The sequence below is a fragment of the Protopterus annectens genome, chromosome 8.part0 (assembly GCF_019279795.1).
Source record: "Protopterus annectens isolate FY-2018-M chromosome 8.part0, PAN1.0, whole genome shotgun sequence".
NCBI lineage: Eukaryota > Metazoa > Chordata > Ceratodontiformes > Protopteridae > Protopterus > Protopterus annectens.
In genome coordinates this window covers 1,368,536,440-1,368,560,060 of record NC_056741.1, presented here as the reverse complement: position 1 = coordinate 1,368,560,060, position 23,621 = coordinate 1,368,536,440, and the positions used below count along the sequence as shown (strand labels likewise).

At 39.5% G+C, this 23,621-nt stretch overlaps 1 protein-coding gene across 2 annotated transcripts in view; it reads right to left on the bottom strand.

Moving 5' to 3' along the window:
* Positions 1-23,621, bottom strand: part of LOC122809436 (FXYD domain-containing ion transport regulator 6-like) — a 624,090-nt gene that overhangs the window by 93,087 nt on the left and 507,382 nt on the right. For both annotated transcript variants that reach the window (XM_044080947.1, XM_044080949.1), the window contains exons 5-8: positions 19,803-19,877; positions 15,881-15,917; positions 3,826-3,875; positions 1,207-1,259 (exon numbers count right to left, since the gene is read on the bottom strand). In XM_044080947.1, coding sequence (XP_043936882.1) covers positions 1,231-1,259; positions 3,826-3,875; positions 15,881-15,917; positions 19,803-19,877 — 191 coding nt within the window. In that variant the 3' untranslated portion in view covers positions 1,207-1,230. The remainder of the gene's footprint in view (positions 1-1,206; positions 1,260-3,825; positions 3,876-15,880; positions 15,918-19,802; positions 19,878-23,621) is intronic.

Sequence of the window (23,621 nt, the reverse complement as noted above, 5' to 3'; positions counted from 1 at the left end):
AACAAGGCTCCTCTCTATCCCATTTTAAGTGCAACTTGGACCAATGGATGTGTGACTAGAAATTCACCCCTGGACTGGCTCACATGTCTCTGATTGTCCAGACAGTCAGTAAATCATCACCTATGGAAATCAAATGTGTGGGTCACATTTGGGTTGCACTGCTAGGCTTATAAGGGCCCTAGTTGTCGTTAGCTTAGTATATACCTATGAACCTATAAACATACAACTACACCTGAAAAATTAAAGGAGCACTCAGTTTTTCAAAGACAAATATCCACATTAATGCTTCTGAGAGCAAATAACAATGGTTTCAGTGTGTTCTTTATATATATATATATATATATATATATATATATATATATATAGAGAGAGAGAGAGAGAGAGATATATATATATATATATATATATATATATATATATATATATATATAGATAGATAGATATACTCAGTAAACTTGTAATGTGTGGTTAAATGTTCGACAGTCATGAATCTGGAACAGGATGAAACTGACTGGCTTATATTTGTGTTTCAGCCTAAAAGCTTGCTTTCTATTTGACCAAAAGTTGCTGCTGTATTAATTACAAGCAGCAGCTGTTTCTTTGGGCCTACTTGCACCCATGTAAGGTCTGCCTTTAAATACATATAAACTATACTTCCAGCAAAGCATTTTTGCAGGGGGATTGCAATTTCAGACTTGTCATAATTAAGTACAGGGAGGTGGTGGTACAGAGAATCAAACCCTTAATATATCTGTAAAGTTACTGCTTCTTTTTTAAGAAGTTTGTTTTCTTTATTCGGTAAACTAAATATGTTAAAATGTGCTGTTCTTGAGGTAGCAAACAGATACCACATCAAAAATGTTGCATTTTTAGGCATATAAATATTCCTACATATCTAGTTCTGATAGGGATGCTGTGAGAATACTGTGGCAGTATACATCGGTGTTATGAGTTGTTTCAGTCTTCAGTTATTCAGAATTACCCAACCAAAAACATCTGCCGTCCTCTGAGATATGTTTACTTCTGGCTGCATCATACAACTAAAACATATATTCCAACTTTATCATGTGTAAACAACTCAGCGAAAGAAAACTTCAAAAATATTCAATCTGGAGAGAAAAACTTTCACAAAGGGCCAGGTCATCACAAAGATGCAGTGCTTAAAATTATATCATATTAATAGCTGGAAACAGGTTAAATGCTTACAGTCAGGTGCTCAGAAGGTTCCATTCAGTTTTCTGCTTTAGGAGCATTTTGTGCTGAAAAAAACAAAGACAACAATGTATGTAGGAACTAGGGTGTGTTACTGATGTTATAAAACATGATACAAACATTTTACATACATCTGCATACATATCCCACAACCTCTAAGTGCAATAAATCTGGGCACAAGTAAAAATAATGGGGGGACAAATAATGGGGGGTGGCAAATACAGAATCAGGGACAGATTTTACATATTGCTCCTGTAAATTTAGAATGTTGCTAGAGTAACAGGTTTTGTGTTAGCATGCATTTTCTGAAGGATATGGAGCCTGAAAGTCAAATATATGATATTTTTAGTGACTTCAATCCTCAATGATTCGCCAGAAATTCACAAATTTTATGAAGAACAGGCCCTAAAAAAGGAGGCAAAAATCTGGACATAATTCACCTAAACAATCTTATTTAAACCGCAACTAACAGCACATCTGTGTGAAAATATTTGGTCTAAACACAATGTGTGGTAAAAGAATGTCAACAATATGCTCATTCATTGAGAGAATTGTTGAGTTTGTGAATTTGGGAAAAAAGTTAAAAATCAAGTGTTTTTTTCAAGGGCTGTGCCCCCCTGCACGCCCCTCCAAAATTACATATACCAACTCCATAGTCGCACCAGCTCTAAGATGGGAGAAATCTCTCAGAACCAGGGAATTACTGTCAGTGCACACGTAAGAGACTGCACCAGCAGTGATTTACAATGCACAAACACCAATCTGTGTTATGTGCTGGACACAGGTGTCTCTCTAGGTTACAGCTGCTTAAAGCATTCCTTTGGCAGACACTGTGTTCTATACAGCATACTTCCTAGTTATAACTGCTCGTACTTCTCATCTCTCGATTAAATGTGTTTAGACAAAATACTTTCACACAAACGTGCTGTCAAACACTTGTATTTTAGATCAAAATGTTTAGATAAATTGTATGTCACACAAATGTGTAGTCAACCAATTTACATAGATCTAGATATATATATACATATATATATATATATATATATATATATATATATATATATATATATATATATCTATATATATATATAAGTTACTGAAAGTTCATGAAATACATTTCTGTATTAGGCTGGTCTAGTCAGGTGACTATTACATAAACTTTGACATTTTCTAAATGTCTCTCTGCATCTAATGAAACATTTGTAATGTGGCACACCAACTATGTTGTTTATACTGTTCTCTTAAAAAAAAACTCATCTCTGTTTCCTGAACTTATTTAAATTTTTTTTGTTTTACCCCACACCTCTTCACTCTTTGTTGTCTTGGGGTCTGGGGAAGTTCAAAGACAATCTCTTTACTTCTTGAGATTGTTTTTGTCAACCTTGACTATTTCATACATTTATCTGTTGCCCTACTTCTACTATCATAACAGCAGGCACTAGAAACTTCATTGCCTCAGACTGCAATGAAATCAAAATGACTGACAGAGATTTTTACAAAAACATGGTCAGTTTGATCGTCACTAAACTGGTACCTCAGAAGTCAGTACATGATAACATTACCTTTGAAGAGTCACAGTGATCTAACCAAGTAACAGAATACAACCTTACATCAACTGAGAAGCATAAAATAGTACCATTCAAAGGGCTTTTATCACCATAAAATATAGCACTGTTAGTACCACAAGCCTCCTGTAATTAGGATCCATTGTGTACAAAACAGCAATATATATATATATATATATATATATATATATATATATATATATATATATATATATATATATATATATATATATATGCGCACATACATACATCTACATATAGAGGCAGTCTATTTCTCATTTCATGTTTGCAAGTACTAATATTCTAACATTGGTTCTGCTTTACGGACTTCTTCCTTTGAAATCCACTGCAGCAAGAGCAACATGTGTTGACCTCCGTCTGGGTTGGGGATGAAAAATATCAAACGCCCACCCATACAGTTGATTAGCAAATGCATGTAAAAATAACATTTTTTTGTATTGTAGAGCACTGCACAAACCACGTTCCTATGGCCAAATTGTTATCTAAATGGTTGCAAAAGAAAATCCACAATAGGGACAATACTTGTAAGAAATTTTCAGTCAACTGTACTTCCATAAAATGAATATCTGTTAGTCAAAATGTCTCCCCTGCTAGTGTTACATGCAAGCAAGGGAGGCAGAACAGTAAAATTCTAGGCTGTTGTCCCATTCCCCATACGAACAATGTACTGTCTAAATGCTTCCTTTGACTTACCTGGGAGTTCTGTAAGAACTCAAACCATCAAACCATCATACCTTTAACCAAGAAGCTGTCTGTGGCTTTGAGCCCCAGTAACATTCAAAAGATATTTTGACTGGTTTCTCTGTCAGTCTATCTGTCATTCATTCTGCCAGTTACAATTTATAGGTCCTATCATGCCCAAATCCCTGTTGGATTACAATTCCTACTCAAAATTCCTAGACAGGAGAGATGAACTTAACAGAAGAATATACTTCCAAAAGCAGTTTTGGGGACACTAACATAAACAATAAGTTCACATCCCAGTTTTATTAATCTGGTGTTTGTACTACATCAAATCAAAGCTCACCATTTGATGCAATCAAATTTTCAGCTTGAGCTTCCTCATCACCAGGTGCTCTGCAGAGGGAAAGAGAAAAAGAAAGCACAGTAATGTGATTTAAAGATCATATCCTGCCATGTTTATCAGCATTGCTATGTTTTACTTTATTTTATTTGGTCATTTGTTAACTGTGTGGGTGAGCTGGTATCATACCTCACAACCTTTTAGAGCAAGAAAGCTGGACAAAGCCATAAATAAAAGGGGGACAAAGACTCAAAAATAGGGACATTTTTTAAATATTGATCTTACAAACTTAGAAAGTTGATAAAATAGCAGGCTTTGCATTAACATTAATTTTCTGAACAATATGAAGTCTGAAACTCAAATGTCTGTCATTATTTTCTAACTTCAGTCTTTAATGATTTGCCACTAATTTGCCAGAAAACCACAATTTTATGAAAAACGGACCAAAAATATGAGGTAAAAATCTGGACATTCTGCGAAAATCTGTAAAGTTGAGAGATATGCAGACCCACTTCATGCATGACATAAGTTTGAAAATATTAAAATCTTAAGACATTTATGCATGCATGTACCAGTACTTAGGAAAGATTGTTGTTCATGTGTGAAAAATTAATCATTACCATCTAAGAAAAAACATTTTGAGTACAGTTGAAATTTCTTACACTAAACAATGTGAAACAGTGTTTGTCTGCTGTGCCTAGGATATAGGTCTATATAAGTGCTGCCAGCCTCATTTGTTGTCAATGCAAGTTGTTTTAGTTAAGAATACCTGTTCACACATGCTGTTGTGTAGGCTGGGTGTGAACCTGTGTAGCAATTTAGCATTTTTAAAAACAACTGAAGTCCTAAAGGTAAAAAAGTTACCTATAATGTGCTGGGTCAGAAATGTAGGGGGATATGAACCAAGTCAGGTATCCCAAATTGACACTAGATATGTGGTGGCATTGTTGAAGTCTGGTAGTTCTTCTAATAGTCTGCTTATCTGTCTGTCCAGCTGTCTGCCTACACACTGTTTAGTTACAAATTATGGCTATTGACACAAAACTCATTCTGTATATCTAGCTAGTCCATAAATGCCAGTGTCTTAAACCATTTAACAGTAGACACATGTACAAACACTTTGTATTTACCCAATATATCTTTAAATTGCCTTAACCCTACTCACTCATACACCTCCCTCAGTAAGACCTTCTTTTTATGCACAATATCTCCATAAACAGCCAGTCATCGTGCTTTCCTTTAAGATGGTCTTCCTTAATTTACAAACTGCACTCACTTTTTTAGTAATTTTAAACTGAGCCTCAAATCATCCTTAAATTTATGGCTGATTCATTTAAAAATTTTCTGTTATGCCTTGCCTCTCTGTCCTTTCATCTAACAAAAACATGCTTACCCTAACAACACTACAATTTTCTAGCAAATCATTCAGACAAAAATCATCTTTGCCATACTATCTTCACTTGCTTAGTTTACTTTGCATCCCTTTTTATGCAAACTTTAAAATGAGTAAATTATTCCAAGTAAAGCCTCAGAAGTGGTCTAAAAAAGGGCACTATCATGTCTTCCTTGTTCATGATACATCTGACTTACAGGACAAGACTTTACCTGTTGTCCTAATTCTTCCTTCATACAACGTTCTGGCATTCAGCTCCTTTGGGATTATAATAATATCTAAATTCTTCTCTTCTACTGTACTAACTAGAATCTAAATAGCCAAAACTACAGATCCAGTGGATTAGTTCTCTTCATATATAAGGCCCTTCACATTTTGGCATTCATTGTTGTTTCCAATCATAAAACCATTTTTGAAGTATGCTGCCACAGTTTCTTTAAGTTTAGTGAATTTGTGATAATCAGTTATCATTTTGCAATCATTGTTTGTAAACTAGCGGATCTAGTTTAGATGATTGACTTCAAAATGTCAAACGTTATATATGGTGGAGACCATATGACTGACATTTTGAAAAGTTGAAAAACAAAGTGACACTGGAAATAGTGTTTTTGTGGGTACCCCCATACCCTCTGGTAATTACCAACTCTGAGGTTGTACTACAGTGGAGAAAGGACAAATTTCCTGATCCCCACTGTACTATGATCTCAGTACAAACAGTTTAACTTTTCAAAACATTGATTGTATGGTCTCAACATGAAATTTGACATTTTGAAAACTCAATCATGTAAAGTAGGCCCAAACCAGAAGATAGAATAGGCCTTTTGTTGGGGGGGGGGGTGCAGTTTGGGACTGCACAGAGTGCCAGATGACCTAGCTATGGTTCAATTATGCTGAATGTTTTCAGCAATATTTATGTCACAAACTAGAAAAGTAAGGTTCAAATCATACAGGTCTGCTGCACTCTATATGTAATCATACCCCTCAACATCTGAACATTAAAAATCATGGTATAGGCCTTTAAAAATCATAGCAGAAGGTCAGAAAGAAGTACTTCTTATTTTTTATAACAGAAGGGCTTCATATACTACCTATAAAGTGGTTGGTAAGGAATCTATTTATGAGTTTAGTTTATTTATATGATAAGGTATGTGCTCATAAAATGTGTGACTTAGTGAAGAATATTAGTAAATTTAGGAGGAGCAAGGCTAAATGGTGGCCATAATCATAGCACTATGCCTAAATCATTACGAATTAGAAGAATGCATGTAATACTGTCCTCGCTACAAATTGTTCCATTTACCTCCACCTTCTGATGCCTGTTGCCAGTGTGTGCCTCACTTGTGCTACTGTTTTTATCAAGGAAACCCCAGAAACTAAGTTCCTCAATGACCCTGCCATAAGTAGTAAAACACATCCGAAAAATCCAAGTCTGTCACATTTACAAATCATTTTCCTTACTTGTTATTCATTTACAGAACTCCACAATTGTAGGCTAAAAGAGATTTATTTTAATGAAACCTGCTGTACCGCCTTAATGTTTTAATACTTTGTACACTAGCTAAAGCTTTCCCCTACTCCTATATGTGAGTTATAATCCCACATGATCGAAGAAGAGAACATTGAGATGAAAACAGCAAATCTTCAGTTCATTGACTCTTCATAACACTGATAATTTACCCAGGGAAAGTAACTGGTTGACCAGCAAGCACAACAAACCACAGGAAATCAATTCAAACCCACAAATGTGGGGTGCTACACCCCCCAACTAATTATACCAACTACGAAATCGCACTATAGTGGAGAAAAGGGCAAACTCCCATATACTGGCTGACTGGTTACTTTCCCTGGGTGAAAGTCTTGGTGTTTTGAAGAGTCAATGAAGTGAAGATTCGCTGTTTTCGTCTCAATGTTCTCGTCTTTGATCATGTGGGATTTCGATATTATCAGGTAGACCCTTATAGGCTAAATGCTCTTTCTAACTATTAATGTTAGACCCCCCCCCCTTCTCCTGCACTGCTAAGCCTTTATCCTGGTCCCATTTTTAAACTGAACTACATACTTTTGTAATAATCTGGTGCCTTGTCATCTTTGCATTGAGTAACTTTGTTGCTGGCCTTATCAATGTAGCCTTCAGTGTACACCTGTGTCCTGTACAGTTGTTAATATCCTATCTATATACCCCTGAAACTAATGCTGTTAATCTGTCAAGACCCATTAGCAGCTGTACATAAACACCTGCTATACACTGCAAAAACTACATCTGATTTTGTAGGCTGGCAGCATTAAATGTTGGCCTGTTTGACTGTACAAATGTGTCTTTACACTTCTCTCCCTATTAATCTGCACATTCAAGAACGGACGCCATATATATGCTTATACCTCAGTTACTATCAGCTCTCTGATCACCTATGTCACTGACTGCCTGCATTACAACTCAGTAAAAGCCACAAAATGGTCAATTGACTAAAGGTATAAAAATATGGATGAGAGCAAATCAAAGCTGGGCTGCAACTAAGTCCTTGATAGCTTCCTGTCTTTGTCTCCTGAGTTACAAACGAGGACAGCATAGTTAAAATTTATGTAGCAGAAGAGATACCATAATACTTTAAAATTAGTCAAAAATAGATAATTTATTAGCTTACCATTTGTATCTTGATAGGAATAATGTAACTGCACATATTGTTAATAAACAGCTTTGACAAGAAACTGTAATCTTATAGAAAAGAAGATTCCAAATGATGTACAATTTGTGACCTCTAGAGATGGTATAATCAAAATGCTTTGTTCAAAAAAGAATAAATCTAATGCTGCTTTAGAAGTGCACATCAATTTCTTATTCTCATTTTAACAAGACACTTTTAGTGGTCAGAAACGGAAAGTATTTTAATGGAAACATTTCAAAATGCTTCTAATAGTGGGAAATGTATTCCTATATCACAAGAAAATAATATTAGCATTTCAAAGAGATTATAATACTCCTCCCAGGAGTCACTGTACAACAGGAATGAGACAGAAAAAAGATGACAAAAAGACTTCATCAGAGGCAGAAATGGTATGTGTATGCATGAGTACTGGAGACTCTAACTGGTCCAAAATGGAAAGTAGACTATTGTGAGGAGAAGAATGGGGTAGTAAAGCTCTTACCTGCATTCTATTTTATTTTCTCCCAGTGAAAGTAGGATACTTAGCCTATCAGTGATTTATGTACCTCACTTGCCTATGTCAGCAGTTTTTTACATATGGGTCCTTTAGCTTGCGCTGGTGAGAGGGGCATCTGACAAGGAGAATACTACAAACTACTACAGATTAAGGCTTTTACTCCTTAGCATTACAAACCAGATAACAAAGGCTAGTTTGAGCTATTGCTGCAAATGTTTTAGCTTGTGCCACCTTTTCTGCTGGCACAAACACAGTGAAATAATAACCCTAGTACTTGCATGTATAAGTAAGGTTCATAGGCTAGTCATCCTCTGCCTGAGCAGCTCTGGTGCACAGCCAATATGTTTTGAGCATAATGCAAGAGTTCATTACTGGAATCTTTATTGATCCTCCTGCCAGATCAACAGTTCAATCACTGCTGCATCCAAATTTTCCCCAAAACAGCATCATAAGTGGTAACTCTTATGCCACACTATTAGGCTAATTTCTGTCTTCTTTAATATATCATTCCATCTATCTATATATATCTATCTATATATATATATATATATATATATATACACACACACACACACACACACACACACACACACACACACACACACACACACACACACACACACACACACTGTGGCTTCTATTTGTAATATAAAGAGCAGTGAGTGTTAGATTAACCATATTGCTAGGCAGTTAATAATCACTGTACATATTAGATAGGAATCTCAAACATCCCTGGTGAGCTGTAGCATTAGCTGAGGAACATTGAGTGGTCAGATCACTAGTAATAAACATAAAAAATAATGCAACAGTGCAATTAAAAAGGTGGTGGTGGTTGTGGTGGATGCTGACATGATGCTCACTGAGAAGTCAGTAGAAAAACAGAAGCCCCTATCCCATCTCATTGAACAGCTAGAAGGCCATGATCCATCTGGAGTACTACATGCAGTTTTATAGACCAAAACTCTACAAAGACAAGACACGATCTAGACAATTCAGGAATAAAGTAAGAGCCACTACAACAATTACACACATATGTGTGTGTGTGTTTGTGTTGGTTTATGTATTTTATGCAGCTTAGCTATCTAGTAGGGGAATGAGTAGTTAAGTCTGCCCAAGTAATCTATACCTGGTATCAGAGGGGAATGGGTAGTTAAGTCTGGCCAAGTAATCCATAGCTAGTATCAGAGGGGACTGGGTAGTTAAGTCTGGCCAAATAATCCATAGCTGGTGTGACACCTGTGAACTGGCCCAGTAATCAATGAGCCTCAATTCTCACCACTAGCACCAGTGAGGGGCATCCACATTGGGAGGATAACAAGTACACACACAGTAAAGTATAATTTCCCTTAAGAGCACACAGAGATCACAGTCAGTCTGGGGCTGGTTTCTCTCTTTCTCTCCAGATCCCCAATAAGACTCCCAAATGGCACAGTTATAGGGTTCAGATCTCAGCAGAGTGGTCAAGCCAAAACCTCCCACACTTTCTCTGTCCAACCAGTGCTTCTTGCCCCTGCCTAAGTAGCTGACACACACACACTTTGAGATTTGATTCATATACAAACACACAGACCCTCCTGGGTAAGGCTGGCACAGGCTCACTAGCTATGTCCCCTTCTGCCCAGACTATAAGGTTGTACCAACTGCCAGAGAGGTTTTTGAGATGGCCAGTGTAGGGCATCTGTTTGAGGCCAGTAGTCCTCTTTGTGAGGTACTTCTGTGGCCTTTCCCGCTGCTACAGATGTTTTGTGAGGTACACTCCAAAAGGGGCATTGTACTCTATAATGGGTCTAATGAGTGTCAAGTAGAGGGGAACAATGACCTATTTTTTCCTGGATGAGAACCCTTTTGTGATGAGGTGTGCCATGTAGAAGGATTTCCTGACTACTGTGGAGATGTGATTATCAAAGGAGAGACTACTGTCCACCTGGGTCCCAAGGTCTCTTATCACATATTCAGCATTAAGTAGACTGCTGCCTATGTGGTAGTTCATGGGTACAGAGTTTTTACCAAAGGGGATGACAATGCACATTTTGGCATTGAGCTTGAGGCCATGATTCTGACAAAAGGCATCTGTCTCAGTGAGGCCCTTCTGTAGGATGTCCACATCATTTGGGGACTCGACTATGGCTCCTAGTTTGCAGTCATCTGCAAACTTCATTAGCCAAAGGCCTTCTGTGTTAGCCTGTACTTCAGAGAAGTAGATAACCAAACAGGAGAGGTCCCCAGACTGAACCCTGTGGTACTCCACTTATCACTGGTTTGAAGTCAGATTTGGAGTCTGCACCTTTTACAGTGTGGGTTCTGTCAGTGAGCCAGTTGGCAACACATCTTGTGACATAGGGATTTATACCTAGTTTAGTGAGTTTAGCTACAATTCTAGAATGGGGGTGGTGTCGAAAGACTTGGCAAGGTCAAGATAGGCTGTGTGAACCACCTTACCCTCGTCTACGGCTTTGGTGACTGCCTCAAAGAAGTCACTCAGGTTCAGGAGGCATGATCTGCCTTTCACAAACCTGAACTGGGTGGGGTCCAGAGTTTGGAGGTTACCAATGTCTTTGTTTATGAGTTCCATGATGATACATTCCATGGCCTTACAGACCAGGCTCATCAGGCTAATAGGGCGATTGTTCCTGGGATCAGTGGTGGCTGTGAAGTGGGATAACTGTTGCTGTGTGCCATTCAGTGGGCACAAAGCATGATGTGAGGCTATGATTGAACATGGTGCTTAGGTGGGGAGCCAGTTCATTCTAAAGTTCATGTAAAACAGCCTGGGATGTTGTCCGGTCCCATGGATGCTGTGTTTTTGGCTTTAGAGAGTGCAGCTTTTACCTGCATAGTTGTGATTGCAGGGACTCTGCATTCTTCCTGTATAGATATGAGCCCTTTAGGGGGTGAGGGGGGGGGGTAAAGTTAGCACTGAAGCTATCTGCCAAAATGTTGGCAATATCAGTTGGTTCTGTAATTTCCATGCTGTTGTGCTGTAAATCAGAGCAGATCTGGGTGTTGCCAATGAGATTCTTGACATAGCTATAGAATGCTTTGTGGTTGTCCTTAGAATCAGTGGCGATTTTGTTTTTGTAGCTAGCTTTGGAGGATCTTATAAGGGATCTCAGCTTCTTACTGAGACTGATCAGGGAGCTCCTCCACTCATGGGATTTTACTCTCTTTTGCAACAGTTTCTTCCTTCTGTTGTAGAGTTTGTTTATAGCAGGGGACCAACATATTGACTTCCTTTCTTGGAGGATAGAGTCTTGGTTCTGTTTGGGATAGCACGATCCATGCACTTGTGTAAGTGCTAATAGAGTGCATTTATGTAGGATTTATCAGTCATAAGTGTATTGTCCATCTGCATGGGTGTCATGAAGGTCGCCAGTTCTGTCTTAAGAAGCATGAAGTTGGCTTTGGAGAAATTTTTTACCATGGTTTCCTTAATGGGGGTGGGGGTGGGATGTGGATATCTAGGGTGATTAGCTTATGGTTGGATCTGACCAACGAGGAGTTGACTTCAGGTGTGGAACACCGGTCACTCATGTTGGTAATGACTAGGTCTAGGATATTGTTGCCCCGGTGGGGGTGTGGATAAATTGATCCAGTGCATTGGAATTTATGAATTCCAGATAGCGTTGAGTGAAGGATTTGGTATATGAGTAGTTTTCCCAGTTAATGGTGGGGTAGTTAAAATCACCCATTATTAGGGTGTTTGGTTGAACCCTAATATTTTCCATTATATCAAGAAAAGAAGAGTGGGAATCCCGGGGCATGGTGGGTGATCTGTAGCAAGCTACAATCTGGATTGCAGTTTTGCCCAGAGTTAGTTGCACTTGGATAACCTCAGATGCATTATGCTGTGCAACTAGTCTGGAGATGTGGATATTCTTAATGAATATGGACACACCTCTGCCTTTGGTGTTCTGGTCCAGGTTAGATGGCCAAAAAGTGTGGTATGAGTTATAGCCTGGTAATGCAGGGGTGCTCTCTGGAGTCTTGAACCAGGTCTCAGTCACTGCACAGATATCGATGTTCTCCATTTTAAGGAGTGCCTCGAGGGAGTGCATTTTGAGATTTAGAATTCTAGCATTGAGTAGCATTACCCTCAGTTTTATCTTGCTTGTTCCTGTTACGGTGGTAAATTTGTCATTTGAATCTTGCCTAAAAAAGGCACTATATGGGTGGCAAGAGCCTTAGCCAGTATCTGGAATTCCAGGGGTGACAGGTGCAGACCATCTCTGGCAAAGCATCATGGTCTGTTGACCATGTCATCCCAGGCAGACAGATACTGGATCCCCTTAGAATGGCACCAGAAGCTTAGCCAATTGTTGAAGTCAATAATTTTGTCCTTGTACTGCGGTATCATTCTGGGTGATGGCAGGATGCTACTCGGGGCTAGGGTCATACCTGCTTGGGCTACAAGATCAGAGAGCTCTTCCATGTCTCTTTTCATGTAGTCCAGGGAGGTATGTCTCAGGTCATTCACACCAAAATGGACAATGACAGAGTCATATTTGTACTTGTTGTAGAGTGACCTGAATGCATGGGTTATGTGGCGGATCCTGGCACCCAACAGGCAGCTGACAGTAACTTTCTCCTTGTTTAGCCTGGTGAGTGGGACTTCAGTGTGCCTGACTATAGAGTCACCTATGACTAGTGTGTTGGGTACGTTGTTTTGCCTTATGGACTGTGGTTGAGTGGCACACTGAGTCTGTGGGCTATGTGTCATTTGGGTTGTGTTGGGGGGTGGAGGTTGCTTGAGTTTCTGCTTTGGAGGTCTCTGTTGCTTGAGCAGATTATTATTGAGAGCCTCCATGAATGTTTTTCTGTTTCTATGTGTGAATTTTGTTGATGTAGGTTTAGTGGGACTATGTGATGAGTGTGGGGTGGTGCAAGTGTTTTCCTTCTCCTCTTGACTGTCAAGTTTGGTCTTGGTTGGAGAGAGCTTTACCTCCAGTTTGGCTAGATAAGTGCATCTCACAAGTTGTAGTGTTGGGTGGTAGGAGGAGAGGGTTGTCTGTGTACATGAGACAATTGCTACATTGCCCCAAGATGCCCAGATTCATCAGATAGACATGACAGAACACTGGTAGCTGACCCTTGGACATGCCTGAATAAAAAACTACTTTCCTCTAGACAAGTGAGGAAAGTGAGTATAAGAGCTGTAAGCAAGTGAGGAAAGTAAGTAAAAAAACTGTTCCTCTAGGTAAAGAGGAAGGTTGTGGGCTGTAGTAATCTGTAGCTTATTTAGTGCTAACAACAAGTTATCTACAAGTGCTGAGCATGAATAAGCAAATCCAAGTGCTAGAACTAAGAATCCTGTCTCCTAGGTTGAGATCACACAGTCGTAAAATTCTTTACTTATCAGCTTTCTTCCAGCAGGCTGTGGTTACATTTTTGAAGCTCAGCACATAACACAGTTTTCTTACATTTGTGAAACAAGCCTGTGGATCATATTAATATTTACAATGACACAGAATTATTTACAAAATTCTAGCTAGCTAGGCTGGCAGCCTCTCAGTTTATCACACCTGGTATCAGAGGAAACTGGATAGTTAAGTCTGGCCAAATAATCCATACCTGGTATCAAAGGGGAATGGGTAGTTAAGTCTGGCCAAATAATCCATACCTGGTATCAGAGGGGACTGGGTAGTTAAGTCTGGCCAATAATCTATACCTGGTATCAGAGGGGAATGGGTAGTTAACTTTGACCAAATAATCCATACCTGGTATTATAGGGGAATGGGTAGTTACGCATGGCCAAATAATTCATACCTGCTATCAGTGGGGAATGGGTAGTTAAGTCTGACCAAAATAATCCACACCTGGTATCAGAGGGGAATGGGTAGTTAAGGCTGGCCAAATAATCCATACCTGGTATGAGAGGGGAATGGGTAGTTAAGTCTGGCCAAATAATCCATACCTGGTATCAAACTCTGTGGTTTTGTGGTTAAATTTTGTGCTCCTTTTGGTATTACAGCCAGTTCTTCTCCAGTGTCCCTGCAGGTGCAGTCTTTTCCCAGCTTTGCCTTGTTTTGTCCATAAGTCATATAGCTTGGTCATAGTCTTGCTCTGTCTTTCTGACAGCTTATAGCTGTGATTACATTTGGGAGTCTTCATGGAGCTGCACTATTCCTGCATCTATGTGTACTATGGTGTTGATTAGGAGAAAGTCTTTCTTGTTTCTTCACACATCATGCATTGCAATCTATTTATTTCTGTACTTACTCCTCTAATGACAGTTTCTCTTCTCTTTCCCCATGTTTATTGTTTCAGACTGAACCTGCTGAATTTATATTAGTTGTTTAATGATTCTCTATTATTTTCTTCTTACAATGTATGTTGCAATACCACTTTTTTCTAGTACCTTACATTTTGTATTCTGTTTTGAGTTTTCTGGCTGAACATTTATAGGTTCATAGGTTCATACTAGGCTATCTGCCCTAGGGCATTTATAAGCCTAGCCAGAGTGATACCCGGGGTAAACCTACGATCTCCCATCCACTCATCAAGATTCCTCTTGAAGAGAGTCAATGAGGGACTCTGCCTAACCTGGACTAGGATTTTATTCCAGAGTGAAGGGAGCCTCTGGGTTATGAATCTGTCCCTCCAGCATGTCCTATTTATTTCAGTGCTGAGGTTCAAGTCTCTCGAGTGCGTAGCTCGATGGAATTTGGATTTTCTGAGGTGCAGCATGTCCATTAATTCCGGGTTGGACATGGCTTTATACGTCAGGCACAGATCGCCTCTGAGCAGGCGGTATGCCACTGAGTAGAGCTGGAGTTTCTTTAACCGGGCAGCATAAGGCATCTGTTTGAGCCCTTTGATCCTCTTGGAGAGGTACTTTTAGGGTCTTTCCAGTTGCTGCAGGTGTCTGGTAAGGTACATCCCAAAAGGGGCATTGTACTCAATTATGGGCCTGATGAGGGATGAGTAAAGAGGCACGATGACCTACCCTGATCTAGATGTGAATCCCTTCATGATTAGGTGGGCTATATAAAATGTTTTTCTAACCACTTTGGCCACGTGGTTGTCAAATGAGAGATTGCTATCAACTTGGGTCCCCAGGTCCCTAATTACTTCTTCTGCACTTAATGGATTACCAACTATGTGGTAATTTGTGGGCACTTTGTTTTTGCCAAAGGGGATGACTATACACTTTTTGGCGTTTAGCTTGAGGCCATGGCTCTGGCACCAGTTGTCTGTTTCTATGAGGCCCTTTTGGAGGATGCTTGTGTCGGCTGGAGAGTCTATTATGGCGCCCAGTTTGCAGTCATCTGCGAACTTGGTCAGCCACAGTCCTTCTGTGTTGGCCTGTACCACCGAGAAATATATACCGAACAAGAGAGGTCCCAGGACTGAGCCTTGTGGAATGCCACTTGTAACTGGTTTGGAGTCTGACATGGCTCCAGCAATTCTAACCATGTGGGTTCTGTCCTTAAATGGTCCATAAACCAGTGATTGGCCCCGGTAAGTGAATTTTAATAAATAACTCACTGAATTAGTCAACCAGCTTACCTGGGCTTTTCCTTGAAAGTGCATCTGCATCTTCTGCCTGGAAAAAGAAACAAACAAAAACATTTAGGTTAAAAGGAGGAATGCACACATTTATTGTAAACCATTGCAAATGGCAAACACCAGAAAAACATGTCATCCTCTATGTATATGTTAAAAAAATAAAGAAAAAAAAAAAACATTTCATAGGCTAACTTTAGAACTGCAATGAGATGTCTGAGTAACATAACTCTTCTTCAGTTACCCCCACTGCTGTTCTGGGCTTAACTACTAAAATTTAAGTACCTGTCTGACAACAAGAAATATATTAAATATTTGTTTTCAAGGTTTTTTATGTATAGCAGGTTATATCCTTTGGGAAAAGTTATGTGTTTCAAGTCCTGCCTTGCATTTATAGCCCACTGGCATTTTATTGAGTGCATGCCACAGTGTTTCAACTAAACTTGTCCCAAGAAAAAGCAGGAAAAGAGGATAGTTACCTTATATGTCCTTGCAGCTAAGATTTTGGAATGCTCAGTGACTTATGACTAAAGAAGAACACTAGTAAGCCTCCAGGGTTACACGAAGGACACAAATGTCATTCATTTTCAATGCCACTTTTCTCTTCATCCCTTGAGTCACACACCAGGAAATGCAGCAAAAAAATTTCACTTGCTCTGTATAGTTAGTTCTGTGATAACTGATGAAAAGGGACATTACCACCTCCGTCAGTCTCATCAGTAACATAAATCCAAAATAGATTCCTTAACTACTTGTGCTGTTTTCCCCATTCTTATTCCATTTCTTTCTGTCCCTGGATTCTTGCCGTAATCACTTTTCCCATTTATGATTGCAGTACTTACGGTAGCAGAGGTGGTTAGATACTCTCCCTGCCTTGCTTTCCTTCACTGACCTGATTCTTACTATGTTTTATGTACATATATTGACAAGTGCACATAAACAATTCAGTGAAAGAAGATCACTGATTGTAAGCAGCAGCCACAACCAACCATAAGAATGTTATACTTCATCTTCTCAGTCCTTATTCCCACCTATTCCTCTCGCTTTCGATTCCCATCAGCAGTCTAAAATGCTGTTACAAAGGGAAGACATTGCAGTTATACATCCTTTGTGAAAAATAGTATGCTCTGCCTAACGCAAGTTGCCTCCAAGCTTGATTCCCCCCACCCCTGGTACTATCCCTTTCATCTGACCCAAAACTCTATGGTATAGTCATATCACATGTTCTGCTCCTCCATTTTCACCCCTCTACTGTTGTCTATTTTCCTCATGCTCCAAGCTTCCTATGCCTGCTATCATCTTTGCAGCACTTCTGGGAACCCTCTCAGGCACCCCAATGCCCTTCTCCCTGAATGGCCTCCAGAACTGCATGCACTACTTTAGGCAGTGCCTCACAGAACTTGGTAATGAGGAAGATGAAGCTCTAATTTTTGGCAATCTGCTTTCCTGACTACACATCGTCATAATGTTTGCTACAACCAAAGACCTCTTAAACTGTCTTACATGACAAATGTTGGGAGTAATAATCTCACACAGATCACATAATTATCATCTCATACTTTGCTTAATATAGTCACCCCACTAGTTTGTACTTAATCAGATTGATTCCCCCAAATTGCAAGATGTTTTCACGTTTGCATAAAATCACAGCTACCAACTATCCATTTACTATGTGATCCATACTATCTCAAACTGAGAAGCTATCCCTCTGTCCCTGACAATTGCTCTAGTACTGGTGTGGTTGCAAACAAATTTGTCATCTTACATAGCCCCTTTGCTATGACAGCTGTAATTATACCAAATAGCTTTGTCTCTAGCTTTGCACCATGTGAAACATGGCATTTTACTAGCAGACAGCCTGCCAACCATATTACCACTACACTTTACTTCATGTTCTTCAGTTCTCTTTCCCCTTTAGCTATTTTAGGGACCACTCTTATACTTTTTAGCACCTCCTATCACCCTCCTTTACGACACTTGTTAAAGGCCTTACCGTATATAACACTCGTGGATTCTGCTTACTTACTTTTTCTTTCATCCCACCAGACAGCTATACCAAACTGCACTGGTACATCTTCTCTCTTATATCATGATGCTGTCTGCTGATGGGTGTTAGGAAGCCCAGGAGGAGAGCTCTCAGTAACCTCTCTCTCTCTTTCTCATTACTATGAATATGTGTGAGACTGTTTGACCTATAGTTATCAGCTTTCTTCCTTGAACTCCTGCACTACCACTTTGCTTCTCTAGCCACTCTCAAGGCTATGAAGAAAGGCTGCATATTTTTTTTCAGTCAGACATATTTACCCATCAGGGTATTAGGCCCCTGTGCTTAGCTCTTTTACAACCTCTTCTCTGGACACTCCCTTATCTGGTCGCCTGGCTCTATCCCATCTCACACCTCCCTCCCTCCTTCCCAAGCTGATGCTGTGTTGTTCTACACAACTGTAAAGTCTATGGTGAAAGTGTAGTTGTCAGCTATGCCTGCCCTCACACCTCCTTTATGGGGGCATCATGAGGCTACTTTGTACAAGGTCAAACAATGCATAGGCAAAGCAGGTCACTAAGTAACAGTTTATCCAGGGTGGAGAGCCATGCCAGAGTGATCAAAATACAGCCCTTCCCCCACTGTGGGTAAAGCAAGAACTGCTAATGAGGCTGCCATGGCACATTGAGATTATACAATGGCATTTGTAAAAGCCATTGTAAGATTGAGCTTCACTTAGTCTCTGTGCTCTCCTGCTGGACACAGTGACCAAGAATGCCTTAGAGATGCACCTCGCAGATGCGTATGCACAAAGACATAGCTATGCTTGCCTGCACAGTTCATTCGTTTCCAGGAAGTGGTGCCACTTTGTTTATTTAGTTATTTCATAGAGTAGACTGATGAGTGCACAGCAAGATAAAATTACGATATCTGTGAATATGTTTCAAGATTCATGTTCTTATATTCACCTACAGTGGTAGAAGGACAACTTTGAGATGAATGACTACATAAAATTACCACTTAGCAGGTTCCCTGTTGTGTGGTGAGCTTGTGTCAGTGCAGTGTTCCTTCACATTAGGGCTTCAATAGAACAGAATGAATTATAACTAGTTGTGCTTTCAAAAGTCCAAGTACTGAAATTCCTAAAATGATCGAGGGTAAGCTTTCTGGCAATACAATGATAACAAACCTCTTCAGGCAGCAGATAATATCTGAATTTCATTTTTTTTTAACCGGGAAAAGCCGAAAGAAGAACAAGTTTGTTTCCTTCTCCTAAGCTTTGGGAGCAAATTACAGACGTATTGTAAAAGCATACTCTTGTGTACATGTTGACAATTGCATAGTACATGCGCTGAATTATATTTTGTGCATAGTTTTTCTGTTTAGTGCTGGGGAGAAAACGGCATGTGTAACTTTACTTGTTTTAATGGCCTCAGTGACTTGATTGGCAACTCTAAATTGTCCAGTGCAGACGCTGCAGGTGCTGCATTTATCGTGGCTACATTGATTGTACATCCAACTGAAATTAACTCAGGTTCTATCGTCAGCTACTGTGTAACTGCCATGCATTTAAATTTAGCTGCTTGACATGAACAGGATTTATATTCACCATGCCATATTAATACATCTGGAGTTTCCTGAATTCTTGTCAGAGGCTATACTTTGCACTGCAATGGCACCATTTTCGAATCTGCCTCCCCATTTTGTAAGGTACAACATATGGTCTGAAGTCCATTTTAACACCTTTTGGACCTATGTCCTACCGCTGAGCTAAAAATGTGTGGATTTTGGTGATGTGTTGGTGACACATTTTTAAGATATAGTGATACATTGTACAGCACATGATTCATTATGGAGATTAGACAGTAGCCAGTAGGCTGATGTGGAACAAAGAATGAAATGAAAATATCCAAACTGTTCATTCTGGCATGGACTACTTACTTAGGATTAGCAAGATCCCAAGGACAAACAGAACAACAGCAAATGCCAGGCCTCCAATCCTTAAACTTCTGTAATCTAAAGGGGAACAAAAACATATTTCAGTGAGTGCGCTGTAAAGGTCACATCCATTCAATCAAAAAAACAGGACTTAAGATGTGAGTACCACATCATTTCACTAATTCCTGTCTCATAACATGTATTAGCATATGCCTTCAGTCTCTATCCTCTGCTGTCATATCAGTTATTGCCCTGCTTCTAAATTGCAGACATTGACTGTTCTACATATCAGTATATAAAATAGTGCATATTTAGTAATGTTGTTCTCCCTTAGGTTGTTATAACTGTGTAGTGTGTAGTGAAAAATGCATACACTTCTGGAATTTATTGCTTCCCTTGGGTCTCCTTAAAGACAGGTATGTTTGTGCTGAATAAGACCACCCAATTAGCAAGCTGCAAGCATGCTGGTAGTTCTGCCATTTCTCAGGCTTGCTCCTTTCATATTCAGTCAGACTTACCACATCTCTCTCATTGTTTTGACATCACAGATCATGGCTCTGTTTTAGATGGGAAAGGATTAGTGTCTGCAGATGATGTGAGAGTAGCTGTCTCAGATGGAGGTGTTGTTTTAAGTATTTCTGCATCTTGTTCACAAATGAGGGTAAAGGCAGATCAGGAGACTGACCTGCAGATGGGTGCAGTGGCAGCAGTGCTGGACTCCGGTTATGAAGTGAAAACTGATCCAAAGAACACAGGTCTCATTTAACATATTAGCCAGGATCCCCATATACACCTACGTCTCTGAGCTTTAGAGGCTGATACTGTGGTTACGGGTAGCAGAAATGAAGTTCCTTTGTAGGATAGCTGGGTTAATGCCCCAGGCTGATACTGTGGATATGGGTAGCTGGGTTAATGCCCCACAGCAGACCCAGGAGCTTGATAAGCCAGTAGGATCCTCCAAGTACAGTCACTCCTCCTCCATGTTGAGAGGAATCAGTTGAGATGGATTGGGCATGTTGCACAGGTGGCCCTGGGGCACCTCCAATGGGGAATATTCCATGGACAGGCTATTGGAATAAGGCCCTGAAGCAGGGCTAGGACAACTTGGCAGAATTATATATCCCAGTTTGCCTAGGAAATGCCTGGGGATCCCACAGGATGAACTGGGAATTGCTGCTGGGGATAAGGAAGTCTGGTGTGCCCTCAGCTTGCTGCCACTGCAGCTCCCTGTAGGACAGACAGTTTAGAAAATGGATTGAATTTAACTTAATTTATTCATTTTTTAACTAGGATACAGACTATTTCAGTTAGGGCATGGACCATAGGGGCAAGGGTAAACATACCATACATAGACAGTTTAGAATAAACAAATTGAATACATTAGTTTTAGGAGGTGGAAAGAACTCAGAGTACCAACTAAAACCAGTACAGAAGCAGAGAGAACATGTAAACTCCACATAGATCTTGTTAGGGCAGGACTGAATGCTGGACCTTGGAGGCCAAGTTCTTACCCACTGAGCTACCTGTGCTGCCCTCCTCATCCTTCTCCTTAAAAACATTACCAGCATCTCTGACACCAGATGAAGCTCCTTCACCCCTGACTCTTCATTCCTCCACACCAGCCTACTTACATTTGCCTTATGCTCTAAGTAAAGCATTTTTAGGAAGGGAACCTTTTACTACTAACATTATGGGATAATACACCGTACATAAAATCATTTTGTCTTATGACATAAAGTAAACAGAAAATACAAATATTGAAGAAACCAAAAGGAGCAACTAGGCTGATGCAGAGTCACAAGTATAGATGAAAAGCAAAATCCTCAGGTTAAAATCCAAATGAAAGGCAAAATCCACAGGTTAAAATCCAACTTTAATTCCACTGCAGGTCAGATAAGCGCTTTCACTCATTCATTTGAGCTTCATCAGATCATGTAACAAAAAAAATACAAATAGTCTTTACTCTTTTAGTAGCTAATATCACTGTACTCACTCTGTCATTCAAGTTACAGTAATTAAGTACAACTGATCATCCATTATGAGCATGGTTGTCACCTTTACACTGCAAACAAAGTCTTTAACTGAGCAATAAATACACAGTTTCCACAATAAAAATAAAGCAAGCAAATTAAACATTAATAGCTACACCTTCTATGCACATATACAGAAATAAGAAACATTAAACATCATTTACAGTAATTAATACAGCTGTTTTGTAATTTGCACAGTAATGACATTAAGCCTTTGTTATACTCTCCTAAAGATGCAGCAACTATGCTTTAATAGCGTACAAACATAGCAATATTGTAGTGCACAAAAGTAAGACATTATTGTAGTAACATACAAGAAATATACCACAGGATACAGCACTAAGGAGTTAGCATGACCACCTGTATTACTTGCATGTCTTAAGGTAGATGACCAACTGCTTTTGTGGTCACCTGTAGTGGTTGCCATTCTCAACACTTGAGTAACATGGAAGGGCACGTTGACCTGATCACACATTCTCTGGTTTCCCTACACCTTGTTAAGTAAAAAGTAAAAACTGGTCAAGGTCGATTTGATCAAGTTCATCTCACCGATGTTGAAATCTTCAATCATTGTTTTCCATAGGATGTCACAGCCAGTGTACTTTCCATGTGTGTGTGTGCATGCAGTGATTCATTTGCTTTCAATAATTTCACTTTTCTTCATGTTGGTGTGACTGTAGAGTTGTGATATATATGTTTGGAGGGTGTGGGGGGGACACAAAATATTTACATTTCATTTTTTACTGGGTTGGATATCTAACCAGTTGTGCTCAACGTGTTAGTTCTTCACCAAGTTGTAAGTCGATTAATCCTAATGGAAGCCATCTCCCTATACATCTCCTCACTTTGCTGAGATAATGCAGCTACCAGGGTGGGATGGGCCTCTGTTCTTTCTATGATGGGAAAAGTATATGCTGGTTGCAGAACAGAGGATAACTTTGAATGCATGAATTCTATGTCAATGTACTTCACATTCTGTGTTTTAAAAGTGTGGCAAAAACAAAATAGAAAGCAAGTGAGTATTTCAATAGGAAATACTTTCACATAAACAGAACAAGTGGTCAATGTTTTATAGAAATAGGCACACTCAAGCTGCTCAAATAATTTTCTAAAGTATTGTCACCTCACAGCAAGAGGTTCTCCGTTCGATCCCCAGCTGGGGTGCCTTATGCATGTCCTCCCTGTGGTGGGGTTTTCTTCCTCCGGTGCCTCCATCCCATCCACAAAAAGATGCTGTAGGTGGATTGGATTGAAATTCTTGGCTGGTGTGTGTGTGAGTGTGCCTTCCTGTGGAAGTGGGGGCCGCGGCTGGCAACTCGACACCGTAAAACTCCACTGCCATTCAAAAGAAGAAGAAGAAGAAGAAGATATAAAGCATATACATTTGAATCTTGCTTGGGTATTTTCAGATTAATTCTATTAATTGATGTCTATAACAATGCTGCTTTATCAAACTGTTGTGCATCAATATTTTCATGTTGTGTTTTTTCGAGCTATAATAACAGTGTAGTTAGTAATAGGTAATACTGGACCTTTGAGTGATTAGCCCCATAGGTAGTGTAATATTCTCCTATACCACTAACTGCTGGGTACTAATGAAACCCGGAACAGTTAAGATAAGCATGTCTATGTGTATTATAGAGTTGGTTGAAACAAATAAGGATCACCTAACAACATTCATTATGCAGACATACATGACAGATAAAACTGTATTTCTGGAATGAAATACATCTGGAAAGGGCATGTGGACATTGCATCACATGAGTACCGATGTTGAACAAACTGTTACAAG